The sequence below is a fragment of the Neoarius graeffei genome, chromosome 7 (genome assembly GCF_027579695.1).
Source record: "Neoarius graeffei isolate fNeoGra1 chromosome 7, fNeoGra1.pri, whole genome shotgun sequence".
Taxonomy (NCBI): Eukaryota; Metazoa; Chordata; class Actinopteri; order Siluriformes; family Ariidae; genus Neoarius; species Neoarius graeffei.
In genome coordinates, this window is record NC_083575.1 from 66,010,052 (window position 1) to 66,029,721 (window position 19,670).

Here is a 19,670-nt window from a genome sequence, read left to right on the forward strand (position 1 = left end):
CCCTGGTGCCAGGGGACGTGTGTGTGGTTATGTGTGGGTGCGTATGTTTTTTTTTTTTTTTTTCTCTCAGGTAGACACCCCTTCCTCTTGTACGCAGCTGTTCCCACTCACCGTGTTGAGGAGCCATGTTAAAAGTGAGAGGGAGACGCCTTTCGAGAGGGTGTGTGAGCCGGTGGGCTGTGGCGGTGACCGTTAGGAGAGAGAGTTGTGAGCTGCATCTAGCGAGAGTGTGCTGCTCCTTTAAGGGGAAAGGAGCATGCGTAATCCTGGAACTGTTTGGTTGTGGTTTGTTTACTGTAGTTTTGGTGAGAGAACCTGGCTCTTGTTTGTTTTTCCTTTGTTTGGAGACCAGTGACTTTAGTTTTTTTTTTTTTTTTTTCTATTTTGTGAATAAAAACGGTTTCCATTTCGGCCCCGAGTCCACCTCCTTGTCCTCTTTTTCCTCCCAGGTTTTTTTTTTGGTTTTTCTCTGTTGCTTTCCCCATCCCCTATTTGCCACGGGGAATGTAACAAGTGGGGGCTTGTCCGGGAGCTCTCCATTGAAGGAGAGGGTTTTGGTTGTGGATCACCGGCGTGTGTGGGGTTTTTGACAGTCTCCCTGGTTGAGATAGGTGAGTGTCCAGCTAGGCTGATTTCAGTCTTTCCATCAGGCACTCATTTATTATTTTGCCTTTTTTGTTTTTGGAGTAATCCTGGGTGGGGATATACTTCCCTGGCGGGGGTAGGCGTTCGGGGCTCCGGCTGCCGAGGGATAGCCTTTAAAGTCGCCTCGAGCCCGGCACGCTCCGAGAAGATTGAGGTAGGTGAAGTTCTGGTTAGGTAGGAACCGGGGGTGAACTGTTAGCCAGTGGGTCTGTTTTGTGTAGTGGGTTAGTTGTGCTCTCTTTTTTTTGTGGTTGTAGCGCTACTATTAGCTGTGGGTTAGGTTGGCTGGGGGGGGCTGGTTAGCCATGGCGACATTTAATGTAGCGACGTTTGCGGCCAGTCCTACGTGGGGTCAGTTGGAGGAGTGTAGGAAACGGGACTTATTCGAAATCGCCAGGCACTATGGCGTCTCTGTCCTATTTTCTCTCCGTAAGTGTGACCTGAAGGCTGCGGTTGCGGAGGCTCTAGTGGCTAAGGGGGTGCTTAGCCTGGCGCCTGGGGATTTCCCAAGTGGTATCGGGGAGACAAATGTTGCGGTGAGCCACCCCTCTTCTCCTTTGGAGGAGCTGGCTGAGGGCCAGCCGACTGTGTTGACTCCTCACTCCAGTGTGCTGGAGGAAAAGAAGCCGGTCACTCTGCCGCAATTTGACCCCTTTTCAGTCGAGTCCTCCCCTGGTTCGAAGATTGACGCTCGGCTAAAGATTCGCCTCGCTCGCCTCCAGCTGGAGAAGGAGGAGCGTGAGAGGGAATTCCAACTTCGGAGGGAGTTGGAATTGAGGAAACTGGAGGCAGATACGGCGATTAAAATGAGGCAGTTGGAACTGCAGACAGGGTTGGGGGTGGTGACCAAGTCGCCGCCGTCTCTGACCAGAGGGGGCTTCGATGTGAGTAAAAACATTCCCCTGGTCCCGGTGTTCTGCGAGGCTGAGGTTGAGACCTATTTTAGTGCATTTGAGCGAATCGCTGTAGCATTAAGCTGGCCACAGGAGGTGTGGGCAGTTTTGCTACAGTGCAAGCTAAGTGGGTAAAGCTCAAGAAGCTTGCACGTCGCTCTCGGTTACTGATAGCCTAGAATATGATAAACTTAAAGGAGCTGTCCTGCGGGCATATGAGCTGGTACCAGAGGCGTACTGCCAACGCTTCAGGGGGCTCAGGAAAAACCATAGCCAAACTTATGCCGACTTTGCCTGGGAAAAGGGCGTGTTGTTTGACAGGTGGTGTGCGGCATGTAAGGTTGGGGATGTAGCCTCCTTGCGGGAACTGGTGCTGGTGGAAGAGTTCAAGAACTGTGTCTCTGACCGTATTGTTACATACTTAAATGAGCGAAAGGTGTCAACACTGCAGCAGGCTGTGGTGCTGGCAGATGAGTTTTCGCTGATGCACAAAACCAACTTCGACCGGCATGACCCCTTTTCTACCCGCGCCTTTTCCCGCAAGGCTGTTGACTCGCCGGTGGGTCCAGCTCCCCGTGCCAGTCCACCTGCTCAGGGCCCAAGAGGGGGAAAGCCCTGCTTTTATTGCCTCAAGCCGGGCCACCTGGTCGCTGACTGTGAGGCGCTGAAGCGGAGGCAGCAGGGGGCTGCACCAAAACCACCAAAAGGAGTGGGTCTGATTAAAACGATGGCCTCGTCACCGATCAGTCAGTGTCCTGCCATACCTGAGTCAGATGAATGTTTTAAACCGTTCATTTCTCGTGGGTTTGTGTCACTAACTGGTAGAGTGGAGGATCAGCGCCCGGTTACCATTCTCCGTGACACTGGTGGTTCCTAGTCATTTATACTATCTAGCGTTTTACCTTTGAATAAAGAGTCTGCCTGTGATGCGAGTGCTGTGGTTAGGGGGATCGGGATGAGTTTTGTGCCTGCGCCCCTCCACCGCGTCCATGTGCGATCACAGTTAGTGACTGGTTTCTTTTCGGTGGCTGCTCGTGCCTCTTTCCCTATAGAAGGTGTTGAATTCATTATGGGAAATGACTTGGCAGGTGGGAAAGTTTACCCTTCTCCTGAAGTCGTGAGTGTCCCTATCTCTGTTCATGAGCCTGATGTCTTAGCTGAAAAACACCCAGATGTGTTCGGCATCAGTGTTTTGACCAGAGCTCAGGCCCGTAAGCAAGGTAAGGAAGTGAATCTGTCTGACTCTCTGTTCGGTACCACCCTGTTTGAGGACAAGCTGCCCCCTTCTGTTGAGTTGCCAGAGGTAGTGGAGACGGTTACCACTCCTGATGTCACCCTGCCACTAAATCGGGACGCCCTTATAAAAGCTCAGAAGGCTGACCCCTCTCTGAAAAAGTGTTTTGCTGCTGTTGGTGATGGTAATCACGGAAATAAAAGAAAATCATTGTACTTACTGGATGATGGCTTGTTGGTGCGGAGGTGGGTTCCACGACTGGGAGGGGTGGATGAGGACTGGGGGTCGGTCCATCAAATAGTGATTCTGGAGGGTTGTAGGCAGCATGTGTTGTCGTTGGCCCATGAACATCTGTGGTCTGGTCACCTGGGGGTGACTAAAACGTATGATCGGGTCCTAAAACATTTCTTTTGGCCCGGAATGAAAACGGACATAGCCCGTTTTTGCCGAACGTGTCACACATGCCAGATAACTGGTAAACCAAATCAAAAGGTTCCTCCGGCCCCGCTGTGTCCCATTCCCACTGTCGGCGCGCCGTTCGAGCATGTTATCGTAGACTGTGCGGGTCCCCTACCAAAAACTAAATCCGGTAACCAGTTCCTATTGATGATGTGTGTCGCGACTCGTTTTCCTGAAGCCATTCCCCTTCGGAAAATTACTGCATCGGTGGTGAGTAAAGCCCTCCTAAAGTTCACCACTTTTGGCCTTCCACGTATCGTGCAGACGGATCAAGGCACGAATTTTATGTCAAAAGCATTCCGACAGGCCCTGCAGTCCTTGGGGATTTCCCATTCCGTAGGTAGCGCTTACCACCCAGAGTCACAGGGCGCGTTGGAGCGATGGCACCAAACTCTAAAATCAGATGTTGCAGAAATATTGCTACGAGTCCGGGAAAGATTGGGATGAGGGGCTGCCATTTATGCTCTTTGCTATCCGTGATGCTAAGCAGGAGTCACTTGGGTTTAGTCCGTCGGAGCTGGTGTTTGGCCACAATATACGTGGCCCCTTAAAAGTGTTGCAGGACCAGTTCACGACCAGTTCCCCTCCTAAAACCAATGTTTTAGATTTTGTCACAGTGTAGAGCCCGATTACATAGCGCCACTTCGCTGGCGAGGGAAGCCCTCTCCGCTTCCCAGGAGGATATGAAGAAGCGGTATGACCGTAAGGCAGTGGTGTGCCAATTCCACCCTGGTGATCAAGTGCTTGTGTTGCTACCGGTGCCTGGTTCTGCTCTCACCGCCCGGTTTCTGGGTCCGTATGTGATAGATAAAAGGGCATCGGACACGGATTATATCATCCACACCCCTGAACGTAGACGTAAAACACGACTATGCCATGTAAACATGTTAAAACCTTATTTTCCCAGAGACCCGTCTCAGGTGCGGGGCAGCGCTGGGCAGCCGGCTTCCCTGGTGTGTGCTGAGGTACTAGCGGATGACGGACTCAATGTGCCCTCTGGTGGCCAACAGAGTGGTAGATTAACAAATTCTGAGTTTCTGTCAGATGCTGACTCCCGTCTTTCTTACCTCCCAGCCGAACAGCGATATGAAATTCTGAGCTTGTTTCAGTCCTTTCCCACCTTGCTTGGGGATGTGCCAACTTGTACCAAGGTACTGCAGCATGATCTTGACGTGGGGGGTGCTGCTCCTATTAAGCAACATGCCTATCGATGCTCAGTAGATAAGCGTCAGCTAATGAAGGCTGAGGTGGAGTACCTGGTGGAAAATGGTTTAGCTAAGCCTAGTCGCAGCCCCTGGAGTTCCCCGTGTTTGTTAGTGCCAAAAGCTGATGGAATGCCCCGTTTTTGTACTAATTTTAGGAGGGTAAATGCGGTCACGGTGTCAGTTTCCCTTTGCCCCGTATTGATGACTGTGTGGACAGTATAGGTCCGGCCACTTGCATTACAAAGTTAGATCTCTTAAAAGGGTACTGGCAGGTCCCGTTAACACCCCGAGCGTCCGACATCTCAGCTTTTGTGACCCCCGACCACTTCATGCAGTACACAGTCATGGCATTTGGGTTAAAGAATGCGCCCACTACTTTCCAGCGCTTAATGCACCAAGTGTTGGGTGATGTTCCACAGTGTAATGTGTATCTCGATGATGTTGTAGTGTACTCTAGTAAGTGGTCGAGCCACCTGTCCACCTTGAGGACAGTATTTCAGCGGCTGGCGAATGCGAATCTAACTCTTAATCTTGCCAAGTGTGAGTTTTGCAAGGCTACCGTCACCTATCTGGGTAAACAGGTGGGGCAGGGGCAGGTCCGACCGGTGGAGGCTAAAATCACAGCTGTGGTAGCCTACCCAGTTCCCACCACCAGGTGTGAGCTGCGCCGTTTTCTGGGCATGACAGGCTATTATCGGTGCTTCTGTAAAAATTTATCTGTTGTAGTCGCCCCTCTTACTACTCTGTGTAGCCCGAATGTCCCTTTTGTGTGGACCACCGAGGGTCAGCATGCTTTCGAAGCGGCTAAATCTCTCTTGTGTAGCGCCCCTGTACTTGTTGCACCTAACTTCTCTCTTCCCTTCCAGCTAGAAGTCGATGCTAGTGCGTCCGGGGCTGGCGCGGTATTGCTCCAGAGTGATGGTAGCAGGGTTCCTCACCCAGTGTGTTTCTTCTCTGCAAAATTCAAACCCCACCAGCTGAACTACTCCACCATTGAGAAGGAAACCCTAGCCATGTTACTCGCTTTGCAGCACTTCGAGGTCTATGTAGGCTCAAGTACACTCCCAGTGACCGTGTACACTGACCATAATCCCCCCGTGTTTCTGGCCCAGATGTACAACCATAACCAACGGCTGATGCGTTGGTCTTTGTTGGTGCAGGGGTACAACATTGAGATCAAACACAAAAAAGGGGTTGATAATGTGGTAGCTGACGCTCTCTCCCGTGGGTGAGGTAAGGAATTGAAAATTGTAAACTGGTATTCCCTACCACCTTCCTAAACAAACTGGGGTTTGTTTTTTTTATGGGTGGGGGTGTTACGACCCTGGTGCCAGGGGGACGTGTGTGGTTATGTGTGGGTGCGTATGTGGTTTTTTTTTTTTTTCTCTCAGGTAGACGCCCCTTCCTCTTATACGCAGCTGTTCCCACTCACCTCGTTGAGAAGCCATGTTAAAAGTGAGAGGGAGACGCCTTTCGAGAGGGTGTGTGAGCCGGTGGGCTGTGGCGGTGACAGTTAGGAGAGAGAGTTGTGAGCTGCATCTAGCGAGAGTGTGCTGCTCCTTTAAGGGGAAAGGAGCGTGCGTAATCCTGGAACTGTTTGGTTGTGGTTTGTTTACTGCAGTTTTGGTGAGAAAACCTGGCTCTTGTTTGTTTTTCCTTTGTTTAGAGACCAGTGACTTTTTTTTTTTTTCTATTTTGTGAATAAAAACGGTTTCCATTTCGGCCCTGAGTCCGCCTCTTTTTCCTCCCGGGTTTTTTTTTTTTGGTTTATTTCTGTTGCTTTCCCCTATTTGCCATGGGGAACGTAACAGTTGCCAATACGAGCCACGATATAAGGTTACTAAAACTGAAAACGTAATTGAATAACACGTTAATTAAGAAATAAAGCAAGTTTAAAAATGACTTCAGTTCTCCTTTAATAGTGACCACCACGTTAGGAAAATACACATACCAAAAAACGTTTCCAAAACAGCGTTAGAAATTGTGGCCTGATCACAAATGAGTCTCCGTCGCCCATGTAAAAGGTAAAATGTACCTCTAATTTACAAATGATTTAAAGGCAGAAAAATGGATAGGAAAAATAAGTGACACCTGACAGAGTTATTACAGAAAAGTCAGAGAGAATCGAGGAACAATACAACTGTGTTCCCCTTTAAAGGTGGTCTGTTAATTTTGTTTTATATACTGTATACACACAGACGCACAAAATAATTTGAGCTCTGTGTTCCCAGGAATTTCGGTGCATTGCGTGAGAGAAGAACATACGTCCATTAACATGAACCTTCACTACCTGGACAATGGAACGGTCATGCTGAACTTCATTTATCAAAAAGAGCTGTTTTTCCTTCCTCTGGGCTTTGCTCTCAAGGTAATGCTGATAGTTACACTGTTTATGAAACACAGGCTGTGTTCACATTACCAGGTTGAAATGACAAGTCTGATTTTTGGTCATTCGCAGTTACGGATGTGAACTATAAACATGGACAGATCTGATTTGAATTAAAAAAAAAAAAGTGGAACAGTACAAAGAAGCATGTACTGTCATGTTTTCTGTGATGAGAATGTCGTCTAAATTGTCCAGTTATTGACTTCCTCTATACATCAGTGGATGAAGCTGTAGTTCAGTATATTTTGTCTGTGGATCACAGGCCCTAGTGGACTTCTCAGACTACCAGATCTACCAGGAGCTGATAAAGGGCAGAGAGGAGAACTCCTTCTTTAAGAGCTGTGTGGCAGAGATGCTGCGCTTGGTGATGGAGGAGGGCTGCACTACCAGAGTGAAGGTGCTTGACTATCTGGGAGAACGCTTTCGTGTCAAGCTCAACTTGCCAGAGTGGTACACACATGAGCAGTGTGCTAAATTTCTTCTGGAGTAAGTCCCTTTTTTTTTTTTAATAGGCTATAAACTGAACTGTTAGTCCTTTTAAATAATGCTAACGGGTAATTGTTTGGCCCTGGCTCCTCCTTCGGGACAGTTACTGGAGGATGTTTGTTTGGGTTTTTTGGTGCTTGTAATATAGATGAAAGTCTTCCGGATTTACCCGGAAATCCGGATATTTGATAAAACTCTTGAAAATCTCTGGTTTTCTGAATGGAGAAATTTATTTTTCGGATTTTTCACGTTCCGAGATGTGGCGTAATACTTCGCATTGTCCTTGCATGGGTGCAGTCCTTAAATAGCCCAAACATAGTTCATTGATTTAAAGACAGGTGTTCTTTGTTAACGGCGCACCTGCTGGAGCTCGTTAGCACGAGCTAAGGCGCGCAGGACTGACACCGTTCTGCGCAAGCGCAACACAATCACACTAGAAAGCATGTTCAGGCTGCCAGTGTAGCTGCAGTCTTTTTAGTTGCGACTTACAAGTATTTCCTCGTGTTAATAATTCGCCATGTCAAAACAAGCAAAACTTTCCTCCTCCTTTCGACGTGAAGAGAGGTAAGCAATTTTATTATATATATTTTTTTTCCATCAAAGTTGCATTTTGTGGCTTCGAAGCAAAGTTTTAGTGCCGTTTCTAGAAAACAACATCAAGAAAACGTGGAAGAAACAGCGATAATGGAAGAGCCGGTTTCTAAGCTGCCTAAAACTAGCAATGGTAATTATTTTTTGTTACATAATGCACTCAAGCTGCCAGTCAATGTGTGACACACACACACCCTACGCCCCGATTTAACATGAGAAATTTGGTATTCATTGGTGTGTTTAAATTTACAGACAATATGAACTAATGTAAACAATTGGCTTCAACTCGCATAAATATGAATTGGAAATGTTTAGTTCACTTTAGCTTCTGCAAACGCACAACTCTACTAAAAGATTGATAAACGAGGCTCAGTGTCTCCAACATTGAAACCTGAAAGCTTTAGAAACTAACAGACCTTTACTTTTTAGTCAAGTCAACTTTATTGTCAAATATGCTATACATGCTCGACATACAGCACAGATGAAATTTCAGTCCTCTCTGACCCACGGTGCAAACAGGCAATGCAATAAATAAAAATAGAATAATTGAAAAAACAAACAATATAAACAGTATAAACACTCTAGATAGGAACTAGACATAGACTAAACACTCAGACAATATAAAACAGTATAAACACTAGATAAGAACTAGACGTAGACTAAACACTCATATGGGCGGCACGGTGGTGTAGTGGTTAGCGCTGTCGCCTCACAGCAAGAAGGTCCGGGTTCGAGCCCCGTGGCCGGCGAGGGCCTTTCTGTGCGGAGTTTGCATGTTCTCCCCGTGTCGGCGTGGGTTTCCTCCGGGTGTTCCGGTTTCCCCCACAGTCCAAAGACATGCAGGTTAGGTTAACTGGTGACTCTAAATTGAGCGTAGGTGTGAATGTGAGTGTGAATGGTTGTCTGTGTCTGTGTGTCAGCCCTGCGATGACCTGGCGACTTGTCCAGGGTGTACCCCGCCTTTCGCCCGTAGTCAGCTGGGATAGGCTCCGGCTTGCCTGCGACCCTGTAGAACAGGATAAAGCAGCTACAGATAATTTTATATATATATATATATATATATATATATATATATATATATATATATATATATATATATATATATATAATTAGTGCTGTCAAGCGATTAAAATATTTAATCGCGATTAATGTCGCGACTGTCATAGTTAACTCGCGATTAATCGCAATTTAATCGCACATTTTTGTCACATGAAAACCATTGTAATTCTCTTAGCATAAAAAAGCGAATGGGCTTGCTCACCGTTCGAACTACGGGGGTACTTGGGGGATCCGAGATCCCCTGAAACAGACATGAGATCCCTTGAAAACATGATTTGGGAAATGTTGGGGGGGGTCTCTAAAATATTGGCAAAATGATGTTTATTGACACAGCAATCGTGTGTAACGGGAAGCATTTGCATATCCGAAGTGAGCGCGCAATGGAGAGCCGCGCTCTGAGACAAGGGGAAAAAAAGGGACCTCCTGAAAATATCGGCATAGTTCGAACACTGGTTGTACCAATGTTTTTTTTTTTTTTATTGTAGAGCATAACACGTCTTGTCACAGCCACTGCAAAGTCGGGCTGGAGCCGCCGATGGGAAAACGAAACCTAAGCCGAGCACCGTGGCTCTTTGGGGGAGGGCAGAGGACTCTGGCTGTGCGGGGCGTGGCATCATGTCACAGAGCGTTAATCTCGCGATAAAGTTATCGCCGTTAAAATTGAGTCAAGTTAACGCGTTAATAACGCGACATTTTTGACAGCACTAATAAAAAATATATACACACACACACACACACACACACACACTACTGTTTTGGGATTTTGCTGAGTTTACCTTCAACTGTCTGATTTTTTTCAAAGTAATGAACTGTGTAGGCAGGAAAATCACCGCATTCTAAATGCACTCCTGAAAATTACTCATTAACTAGAGGAATTAAATTTGATATTTATGACATGTTAATCATTAATGTACGTGAAAGAAAAAGGCTTAAAAGTTATAACTTGTTTTAGTGAAAATAAGTACTAAAATGCACTAGAATGCAGGGTTTTGCGTGTTATGTTATTAAAATTTTTTTGGGGGACGTGGCCCCCCCCCATCTTAGTTTGACTTTCAAAAGTTCAGGATTTTTTTCTTTGCTCCACTTTCATCTCTATTGTAATGTCTGAAACTGAATTTCATTTGTCCGCAGTGAGTGTCTGTGCATTCACCTGAAGTCTGACACGGAGAAGTTCTACATGCTTTGTCTGATGACACGAAAGCTGTTTGCTTTTGCCAAACAGGAGTGTATGGAGGAGAATCCAGATAGTCTGATGTGTCAGGAGGTCCTCACGCCTGGACAGCTTTATCTCATGTTCCTGAAGGTGAGCTTGCTGTGTCAAAAGCAGCGTTGTTCAGTGGATATTATGGTGCAATTCCTATTATACTACATTTAATCATGTGAAAGTACTACACAGTCAGTGTATGAAGTGCACGCCATGAAATTGAGTCATACGTGAGTTGATAGCCGCCGAGGCGCGTAGCACCGAGATGGCTATAAGCCAAGTACGACAAGATTGAGTGGAATAACTCTTTTTTATTATATCCACATTCACTGGATTTTGAGAAATGGAGCATTTTTCTCATCTCATTATCTCTAGCTGCTTTATCCTGTTCTACAGGGTCGCAGGCAAGCTGGAGCCTATCCCAGCTGACTATGGGTGAAAGGCGGGGTACACCCTGGACAAGTCGCCAGGTCATCACAGGGCTGACACATAGACACAGACAACCATTCACACCTACGGTCAATTTAGAGTCACCAGTTAACCTAACCTGCATGTCTTTGGACTGTGGGGGAAACCGGAGCACCCGGAGGAAACCCACGTGGACACGGGGAGAACATGCAAACTCCACACAGAAAGGCCCTCATCGGCCACAGGGCTCGAACCCGGACCTTCTTGCTGTAAGGTGACCGTGCTAACCACTACACCACCGTTCCGCCCCAGATAAATAAATAACTTGATTGTCAGACATTTTCTATAATTTCTGCTTAGCGGACTTGTGGCAAATTGCATACATGCGTAGTAGCAATTTGTGAAAAATGCTATAATAATAATAATTTGTGAAAAATAAAAAAAAGATATGTTCTTAGCATCAAATACTTTTTCATACCATTTTGTTGCTTTTTTTTTTTGTATTTTTTGGGATTTTGTTTTCAAGTAGAGTTTTTATTTCATCCTTGGTTGGTTCAACAACACACTGCCATTTTGTTTTTCTCTACTCATGGTATATGAGCTGATAGCCTAGTAGTAGAGGAGCCAGTCAGAGTGCACGATTGCTCATATCCAGTGAATGTGGCTAGAATAATTAGAAATACATATAATTATAATTAGTCAAAATTATTTGCAGGTGTAGTCTTACAAAAATTTTTAATACATGAGGGAAAGTATAATATCAGAAAAAAAAAGTGCGCATCACTTTAAAAAACTGAAGAATCATGCAAAAAGTAAAAACCTAACACAGTGTGAGCTGTGAAGAAAAACCTCAAAACAAGTCAGAGACATGACCAACAACCTCCATAGGGCAGGGGTAAAGGGATCACAATCCACCATTCGAATAAGACTTTGAGTGCAGAAACATGGAGGCCATAACACACAATGCAAACCCCATCAGCAGTACGAATCAGAAGGCCAGGTTGGAATTTGCAAAGGGAAAAAAAAATATGGAGATGAGCCACAAAAGTTCTGAAATCAAGCTCACCCTCTAGCAAAGTGTGGAGAAAGAAAGGATGCTGCTAATGATCCTAAACATATAAGCTCATCGGTCAAGGAATTCTGCTGGTCAATTTTCAGTGAGCCTGTGCCCGCTGTACTGTAGCCTCAGCTTTCTGGCGCGAAACCACGTCCGATGGTATAGGACATGACGGGCATCCCTGATTTAATATCGGTTCAGTTATGGCCGCCTTCTAACTTTTGCACCTATTACAACGAGTACATTCCTTTTTCTGTGTATGTATTTTTCAGGAGAAAATGACAGGCTGGCTGGTGTCTGTGAAACTGGCCTTGGATAAACGGAGCCAGAGAATCGGGGGACTGACCTCCGAGAACCTGGCTAAACTTTTCAACATGGGCACTGACCTCACTAAAGCCTTTGAGTACATGCTGGCTACAGGAAACCTCATCTCCAAGACGGGTATCATTGTGTAATGCTCAAAAGTGAAAGCTTGGACTTGCTGAACTCCTGCTTTTTGTGAACATGTTGATTTGTACCTCTTTTTGTCCCTCAGGTCTGGGTATGCTGCAGTCCAGTGGTCTGTGTGTGGTGGCTGACAAGCTCAACTTCATTCGCTATTTGTCCCACTTCCGTTGTGTGCACAGAGGAGCAGCCTTCGCCAAGATGAGGACCACTGCAGTTAGAAAGCTGTTACCCGAGTCCTGGGGTTTCCTGTGTCCCGTGCACACACCTGATGGAGCGCCATGCGGGCTGATGAACCACCTGACGGTCCACTGTGAGATTGTGGCTCCTGTTCACCCCACTACTACGCTCCCTGCCCTGCTCTGCTCACTAGGTAATCAGCGTGGGCACATTTTCTCCAATCTTTTTATTTTTAAAAAGGGCTGCACTACAAGTACTGCATGTGGTCTGTGTGGAGCTGGAGATTCTCAGAATGAAAGTAATGGAGTAGTATTTCAGGTGTCTATATTGTTGACCTCATCTTGACGGACAGTCGAGATTAGTATTTCCTGTATTTTGGGAAGTCTGAGGTACCTTAGGCAACTTTTGCTCTCTGCTAGTGACTCTGGTGGGTAAAAATTAACTGGCTTGTTGAAGGTCTAACAGAAAAAACACGTAATTTTTTCCTTGATAATTAATTTCCATGTAAGGGCATAAATTATACAAATGGACATTTTCAATAAAAAATATATTTAAATTATTCCATGAAATTGAGTCATACATGAGCTAATGAGTTGGCTATAAGCTATGTATGACGAGATTTGAGTGGAATAACTGTTTTATTCTATCCACATTTACTGGATTTTGAGAAACGGAGCACTTTTTTGCAAATTTGATAAACAAAAACTTTATACAAAATGTCCAACAAAATCATTTCTGCTTAGAATGTAAACAAACCGACGAAATGACAGCAGCAATTTGTGAAAAATGCTGCTATAATAATTCTTGGGAAAAAAAAAAAGAGATGTTCTTATAGGGCTGGGCGATAAAATGATCACGATACGTATCGCGATAGACACATACTTGATATCTATAGAAAATGCGTTCGATAGAACATTTCGATAGAATGTTTTTTTTTTTTTTTTTCAAGAAACAAGCGTTAGCCAGAGCCCTGTCTGGTTTAGGTCCGCTTTCAATCAACTGTTGTTGCAAAGCAAGCTTGGTTGCATGAGCAAAGGCACTCGTCCTCTGGTGCCTAGCAACGCATAAGGAGTGACACGCTGATAGCCAATCATGTAATAGTATCGCATTTGGTTGCGCCATCTCGTTGTCTCGTGGTCGTGTTTATTTTTTTTCCAGAAACAGCGTGGCCAAGAAAAGAAAGATGAGTGCCGGAACGAGCGAGGAAATTGTGGATAAAGTCAGTAAGGTCAGATGTTACAGATGTAAAGTCTTAAGTCTACCTCAGTTTTACTTTAATTTCATCTATGTTTACAAAACACTTTATTTTATTAAACCTTCAATGAAAATATACTTGAATAGTTTAAGAATAGTCTAAGTCTACCTCAGTTTCACTCAATTTCTTTTATGTTTATAAAGCACTGCATATTTTTATTTATGTTTTTAAATGTTATTCACCAGAGGGTGAACTTTTTTTGCACTAAACTTGCAGTAAAAAATTAAAAATATGACAGTCCTTCTCACACAGCAGGTTTTGCTATGTTTACATTTAACACTTTGCTCATGTTTTTATAACACTTGAGTTTTTTAAGCACTTAATTATTGATAATTGCTCAGTTTTTGTTGTGATCGTAACATTGAACATGCGTGTTGACATTCCTTGCTTATTGGCTGTCAGAGGAAGTTTAAGTTTAAAATAAATGTTTGAATTTAGTATTGTTCCCTCCTGGTCCTTATTTTAAATAGGTCATAAAATGTTTCAATAATTATCGATATCGACCAATATGAAACACTTATATCGTGATACAGATTTCAGCCATATCGCCCAGCCCTATGTTCTTACCATCAAATACTGTTCTTCCATATTTTGTTGCTATTTTTATTACCACCCGCCCAAACGAAGTTTGGCGCGGGATATAGAAACGGGTTCCATCTGTCCATCCGGTCACATTTTTGTTTCCGGGCATATCTTTAAAACTACTGAAGATACCTTTATGAAACTTTCAAGCAACATATCAACTGGTGCCTTTTGCTATTTTGGATTTTTGAAAAAATATATTTTTCAAATTTTTACATAGAAAATAGATTTTGACTTTGTTTCTAAGAGCAGTGTTTGTTTCCGGAGCATATATCCAAAACTATTCATGATACAGATTTGAAACTTGGTATACATGTTAACAAGGTGATGTAGATGTGCCTTTTCATACTAAGAAATTTTAATTTTTCATGTTTCCATGGAAACAATTTCAGGCTTCGTTTCTCAGTTTAGTCTTAGGGGTCAGTTTTGTTTCTGGAGCAGAACTTGAAAACTATGAGTGGTATGGTCTTAAGTTGGTATATGTGTTGATTAAGTGATGCATATGTGCCTTTTGATACGAAGAAATGTGAGAAATTTACATTTTTAGCTCACCTGGACCAAAGGTTTATGCCATGGGTTGCTGAGGTCAGTGTAAAGATGTAGGATTGGTTTCCTGCAGCAGAACTTGAAAAATGTGACAAATAATATCTCGAAACTTGGTATATAGGGTGGGGGATATAGATGACTGTCGTCTTGTTTTTGGGGTTTTGTTTTCGAGTAGAGTTTTTATTTCGTCCTTGGTTGGTTCAGCAACACGCGCTGCCGTTTTGTTTTTCTCTACTCACGGTATATGAGCTGATAGCCTAGTAGTAGAGTAGCCAATCAGAGCGCGCGATTGCCCATATCCAGTGAATGTGGATAGAACAAACAATATACATTCTACACTAAAATTTTATTTGCATTGTGATTTTTAAAATTGAGTACTTTTTAAACATGTTTTTTTCCACAACTTTATTTATCTCTAGTTCACTCATCAATTGACTCTGGCATTGATGTAGAAGAGCTTTTCTTTGGCAGGTGTTACTCCAGTAGATGGAACTCCTGGTCAGCCATACTCCTGCTGCTACCCTGTCGTATTGGACGGCGCCATGATTGGCTGGGTCGAGAAAGATCTCGCACCTTCTCTGGTTGAATCTCTCCGCAAGTTCAAGGTTAGTAACACTTGCACAAAGTTTATGGTGGTATGTTTTTCATCCAATGCCAACATGCAGTCACCCTAACTGAAATAATGTTGTAGTCATAGTAGTAGTTGTCCTTTTGGTGTTTGGACGCTTATTTATACTGCTTGAGAGCATGTCCAGTATACAGATTTATAGAATTTCCATTTAGAAATGGATTTCTTGATGCTTCTGTGGATTTTTGTCCTGGCACATCAAGATGTTTAGTGGAATATCTCAATCGATCACTTTTAGTATTGTGTATACTTTAATGTGCTTACTTTGAGTGGAAATTTTGGCTTGATTTACCTTTTATGGTGATGAATGAAATATTGAGGTGAAGTAAGTGTGTTTTATTTAATGATATTTTAGCAGGATGCTTCTTCACTAAAGTGATTTTCAATAAGGTCTTGTAAAAACTAATTATAGATTGAGAAAGTTTAAAAACAAAATATTTAAACTAATTGAAGCAAATTGATTTAAAAAAAATTACATTATAATAATGTAAGAGTGTAAAAAATTTGAATCGTATGCATTGAAAGACTTTTAAAAGAATTTAAACTGGGAAATCTTGGAGCACCGTTTAACATTTGTCACTTGGATTGTTCCATTTGATGGCTTGATATATCCTTTGTTTTTGCAGTTGGTAGACGAAACTCGCTTCCGTGTCTTGTATCATAACCATGTTCAGTCAATTTTCGGTTTGAGTAAGTGAGAGTTCTACTTTTTAATTTTTTTTTTGTCAACCACATTGTTTCCTCTCTCCTCTTCCAGGTCCTGAGGGAAAAAAAGATTCCTCCATGGACTGAAATTGTGCTAGTTCCTCAAACGGGTAAAGCAAGCTTGTACCCTAGCCTGTACCTGTTTACTACACCGTGCCGCATGGTGCGACCTGTCCGTAACCTCGCTCTGGGAAAAGAGGAGCTCATTGGCACCTTCGAACAGGTCTGACACCAGTCAAACTCTCATTATAACTCCTCAGTTGTACGTAGTGATGGTCTATAGACCCCTTGCATTGATGCCACATTTATGTTAGCAACCGTTGCAACCCTTATCCTGGGGGACAAGCAAACTTTGTTTACATACTGAAGCCAAGTGAAGCTGTCCGGTGTCTGTTGCTATTGTCCGAAGAAAAATACAGTTAAAAAAGCTCTACTACCAGATTACTTGGATAATCTTAGAAATAAGCAAAGGATACATATACAGTACGTGGAAATTAGAGTTTAGTGGCAGTTACAATCTGTACAAAATTCCTCGAAACGACTGGAGTTATGTAGATTTGAGGCCTAGCTTTAGCTACATAGATATTGGAATGTACCTTTTTTTTTTTTTCCCCCCGAAGAGTCCCGACACAGAAGAACAGTTAAACTGCAAAAGCAAGAAAAGCTTCTTTGTGTCAAGAATGTTCAGTTCCCTCTTAATTTATTCTCGATTCAAAAGGCACAGCTGAGTCACACAGGTTGAGAAGTGTGTAACAGACAACAAAAATTTTATCCAAAATAGTTTTTCCTGCCTTTGACGATTTATTTCCATTTCATATGCATGGAGCTGTTGTAAACTTCAGTGTGTTTGTGTAGAACTCTCTTGAACTGAAGGTTCACTCTGGCTCCATGGTGATGTATTGCACAGGATTGGGTTCCTTTGAAAACAGAAGCAGTGCTTCAGTGCTTTCTGCTCTTAATCTTTTCTGTTTTTTTTTTTTTTAACTGAGTTGTTTGTTTGGTGCCCAATCTAGTGATACTGGCTTTTGAGGGCACCATTAATCCACCAATGGGGGTTTTCCACTACCAACGCGGCTGAGTTGGGCTGAGTCGAGCTGAGTGGGGCTGTTGGGGTTGCATTTCGACTACAACCGCGCTGAACTGTGCTGGCTGGAAGTGGGTGGACACATTGGGTGGAGTTAGCGAAAGTGGGTGGACGTCACGTGATGTCGTTAGGCGGCGCAAACAGTGACATCAGTGACCTTTTAAGCGGTAGTCTCACGACCCGGATAGTAAACAATAAACATGGAGAACATGGAGTCGTTAGTGTTGCTGGTCTTGGTGCTGTGGCTTGTTGGGTTGGTCTTCCATCTTCTAGTTTTCTGATCATCATCATCTTTGTCGTAATTCTTCTTCTTCCGGGTTTACGGTGTTTACAGATCCCAGCGTGCTCGCGGGGCGTGTGTGGGCATGTGAGGACACTCCTCCTCACCAATTAGTGCACAGGGGAGTGTCTCCTCACGCCCCTAGCCCCACTCGGCTCGGTTGGGCTCACTTCAGCCCCACTCCAAAACCGTGCGAGTTTTGGGTGCTGAGTAAGGCTGAAGTGAGCTCAGTCATGCTGCTCTGAGGTAGTCGAAACGCGAGCCGTGTTGGGCTGAAGTGAGCTGAAAAAGGGTAGTGGAAAAGGCCCACAAGTATCAGCAAGGAATAAAACACAACAGGATGAACTGGGACAGGAAATTAATCATTGACAGGGTGGTGTGATGTGGCCTGGTGTGAAGCCAAGTTACTGTTGCAACAAAGTTGGTTATTTTCCTGTATCATGTCCCAAATTTGGTTTATTCTTGTTATATCACAGCAATTTGTAACTGATAAAAATTTTATCATTTTTATCTGTTTATAGTTACATTTAATATTGGAGAACATCCACAAGACAAGTTAGCTTGTCATGTTACTTAGAAAGTGTTGCATGGAAAGTGCAAAGTCTTTAGATTCATTGCAGAAAACTTATTGACACACTGGATACTCCTTCCCTTAATGTTAAATAAAAGTCTCCTTACAGAAAACTTCACTATCTTTGTCTTTGTTAAATAACACATTTTTAGTCTGTTTATTATTAAAGGAGAACTAAAGGCAAATTCTTTTTAATCAAAATTCTCATCTCCTCTCATTATCTCTAGCCGCTTTATCCTGTTCTACAGGGTCGCAGGCAAGCTGGAGCCTATCCCAGCTGACTGCGGGCGAAAGGCGGGGTACACCCTGGACAAGTCACCAGGTCATCACAGGGCCGAGACACAGACAACCATTCACACTCACATTCACACCTACGGTCAATTTAGAGTCACCAGTTAACCTAACCTGCATGTCTTTGGACTGTGGGGGAAACCGGAGCACCCGGAGGAAACCCACGCGGACACGGGGAGAACATGCAAACTCCGCACAGAAAGGCCCTTGCCGGCCACGGGGCTCGAACCCGGACCTTCTTGCTGTGAGGTGACAGCGCTAACCACTACACCACCGTGCCGCCCAAGATCAAAATTCTATTTATCTCATTTTATCAAATATAGGAATGCATTTTTGATCGCTATTTTATCACTGCTATAGCAAGTTGAGTGTTTTGAAATATGCTATGTAATATATCAGTCCATATGTCAAAACAATGGCCGTAAATGAGATTTGTTGAGACCTGTGCGAGACATCGTAGGATGGAAGTAAAACGTACAGCGGAAATCAAAGCGACCAACATCTGCTAACGTTGTCAAAAGACGCGCGCGCCCTCTTTCGAAAGCTGATGTAATCAAGCCAGAAGTTTTGTTTGTTTTGATTGCAATCAGGAAAGTTTGAAAAAAAAGTAGGCAGTAATCATTTAAACTCGTTTTTGTGCAATATTTCGTATGGAAAACAGTTTTCAAAATGGCAGCACTGACACCTGGCTGACACGTCACGTTTCAAAGTCTCGCACAAGTCTCGTGAAGATCGTGCTGATAAGTGACGCCTGCCGTGGACCAAACGAACTACATTCAACATGGCTAAAATTACAGCCATCACATGTCAGACTTGTTCTTCTGTTCTAGAACATTAATTGGCACCGTCTGAGCAATCAGAATTGAGAATTTAACAGTGCTGTGGCATAACTAATATGAAGTGTATAACATTTGCAATGGAAGCATAAGGTGTTGGGTCAACATGTGCGCTTTGTGTTTTCAGCTTTACCTTAACGTGGGGATATTTGAGGAGGAGATAGAACATGGTGTCACCACCCATCAGGAGCTCTTCCCCCACAGCATGCTCAGTGTGGTGGCCAGCTTCATCCCCTTCTCAGACCATAACCAGAGTCCTAGGAACATGTACCAGTGCCAGATGGGTAAGGTTGCGCTACCATACCAGGTCTGCTAGCTTTAGCTTCCAGAGATGAATTTCCTTTTGTATTCTATGGACATGAGTGTTTTACTGGGAAATACACCACTCATCTTTTTCATACGAGCTACATCCGGGACATGGAGAACCAAAATCGTGACCTAAATCTCTGTTACTCATGAGGATATTGATGATTTGTTTTTTGATAAATTTGGGCACTTTTTTTTTTTTTGTGTCTATATAATAAAAATAAAATCACGTGTTTGCTTGAAGATATGAAGTTTATCTTAATGTTAAACTCCTATTTTTCATAGAAAATACATCGCGGCTCTGAGTGACATATATATTTAAATAATATTGGGTG

At 43.7% G+C, this 19,670-nt stretch overlaps 1 protein-coding gene across 1 annotated transcript in view; it reads left to right on the plus strand.

Moving 5' to 3' along the window:
* Nucleotides 1-19,670, plus strand: part of polr1b (RNA polymerase I subunit B) — a 37,453-nt gene that overhangs the window by 13,608 nt on the left and 4,175 nt on the right. Inside the window, exons 5-12 of the mRNA XM_060926256.1 lie at nucleotides 6,668-6,804; nucleotides 7,085-7,308; nucleotides 10,090-10,261; nucleotides 11,900-12,068; nucleotides 12,163-12,444; nucleotides 15,106-15,239; nucleotides 16,020-16,190; nucleotides 19,157-19,313. Coding sequence (XP_060782239.1) covers nucleotides 6,668-6,804; nucleotides 7,085-7,308; nucleotides 10,090-10,261; nucleotides 11,900-12,068; nucleotides 12,163-12,444; nucleotides 15,106-15,239; nucleotides 16,020-16,190; nucleotides 19,157-19,313 — 1,446 coding nt within the window. The remainder of the gene's footprint in view (nucleotides 1-6,667; nucleotides 6,805-7,084; nucleotides 7,309-10,089; nucleotides 10,262-11,899; nucleotides 12,069-12,162; nucleotides 12,445-15,105; nucleotides 15,240-16,019; nucleotides 16,191-19,156; nucleotides 19,314-19,670) is intronic.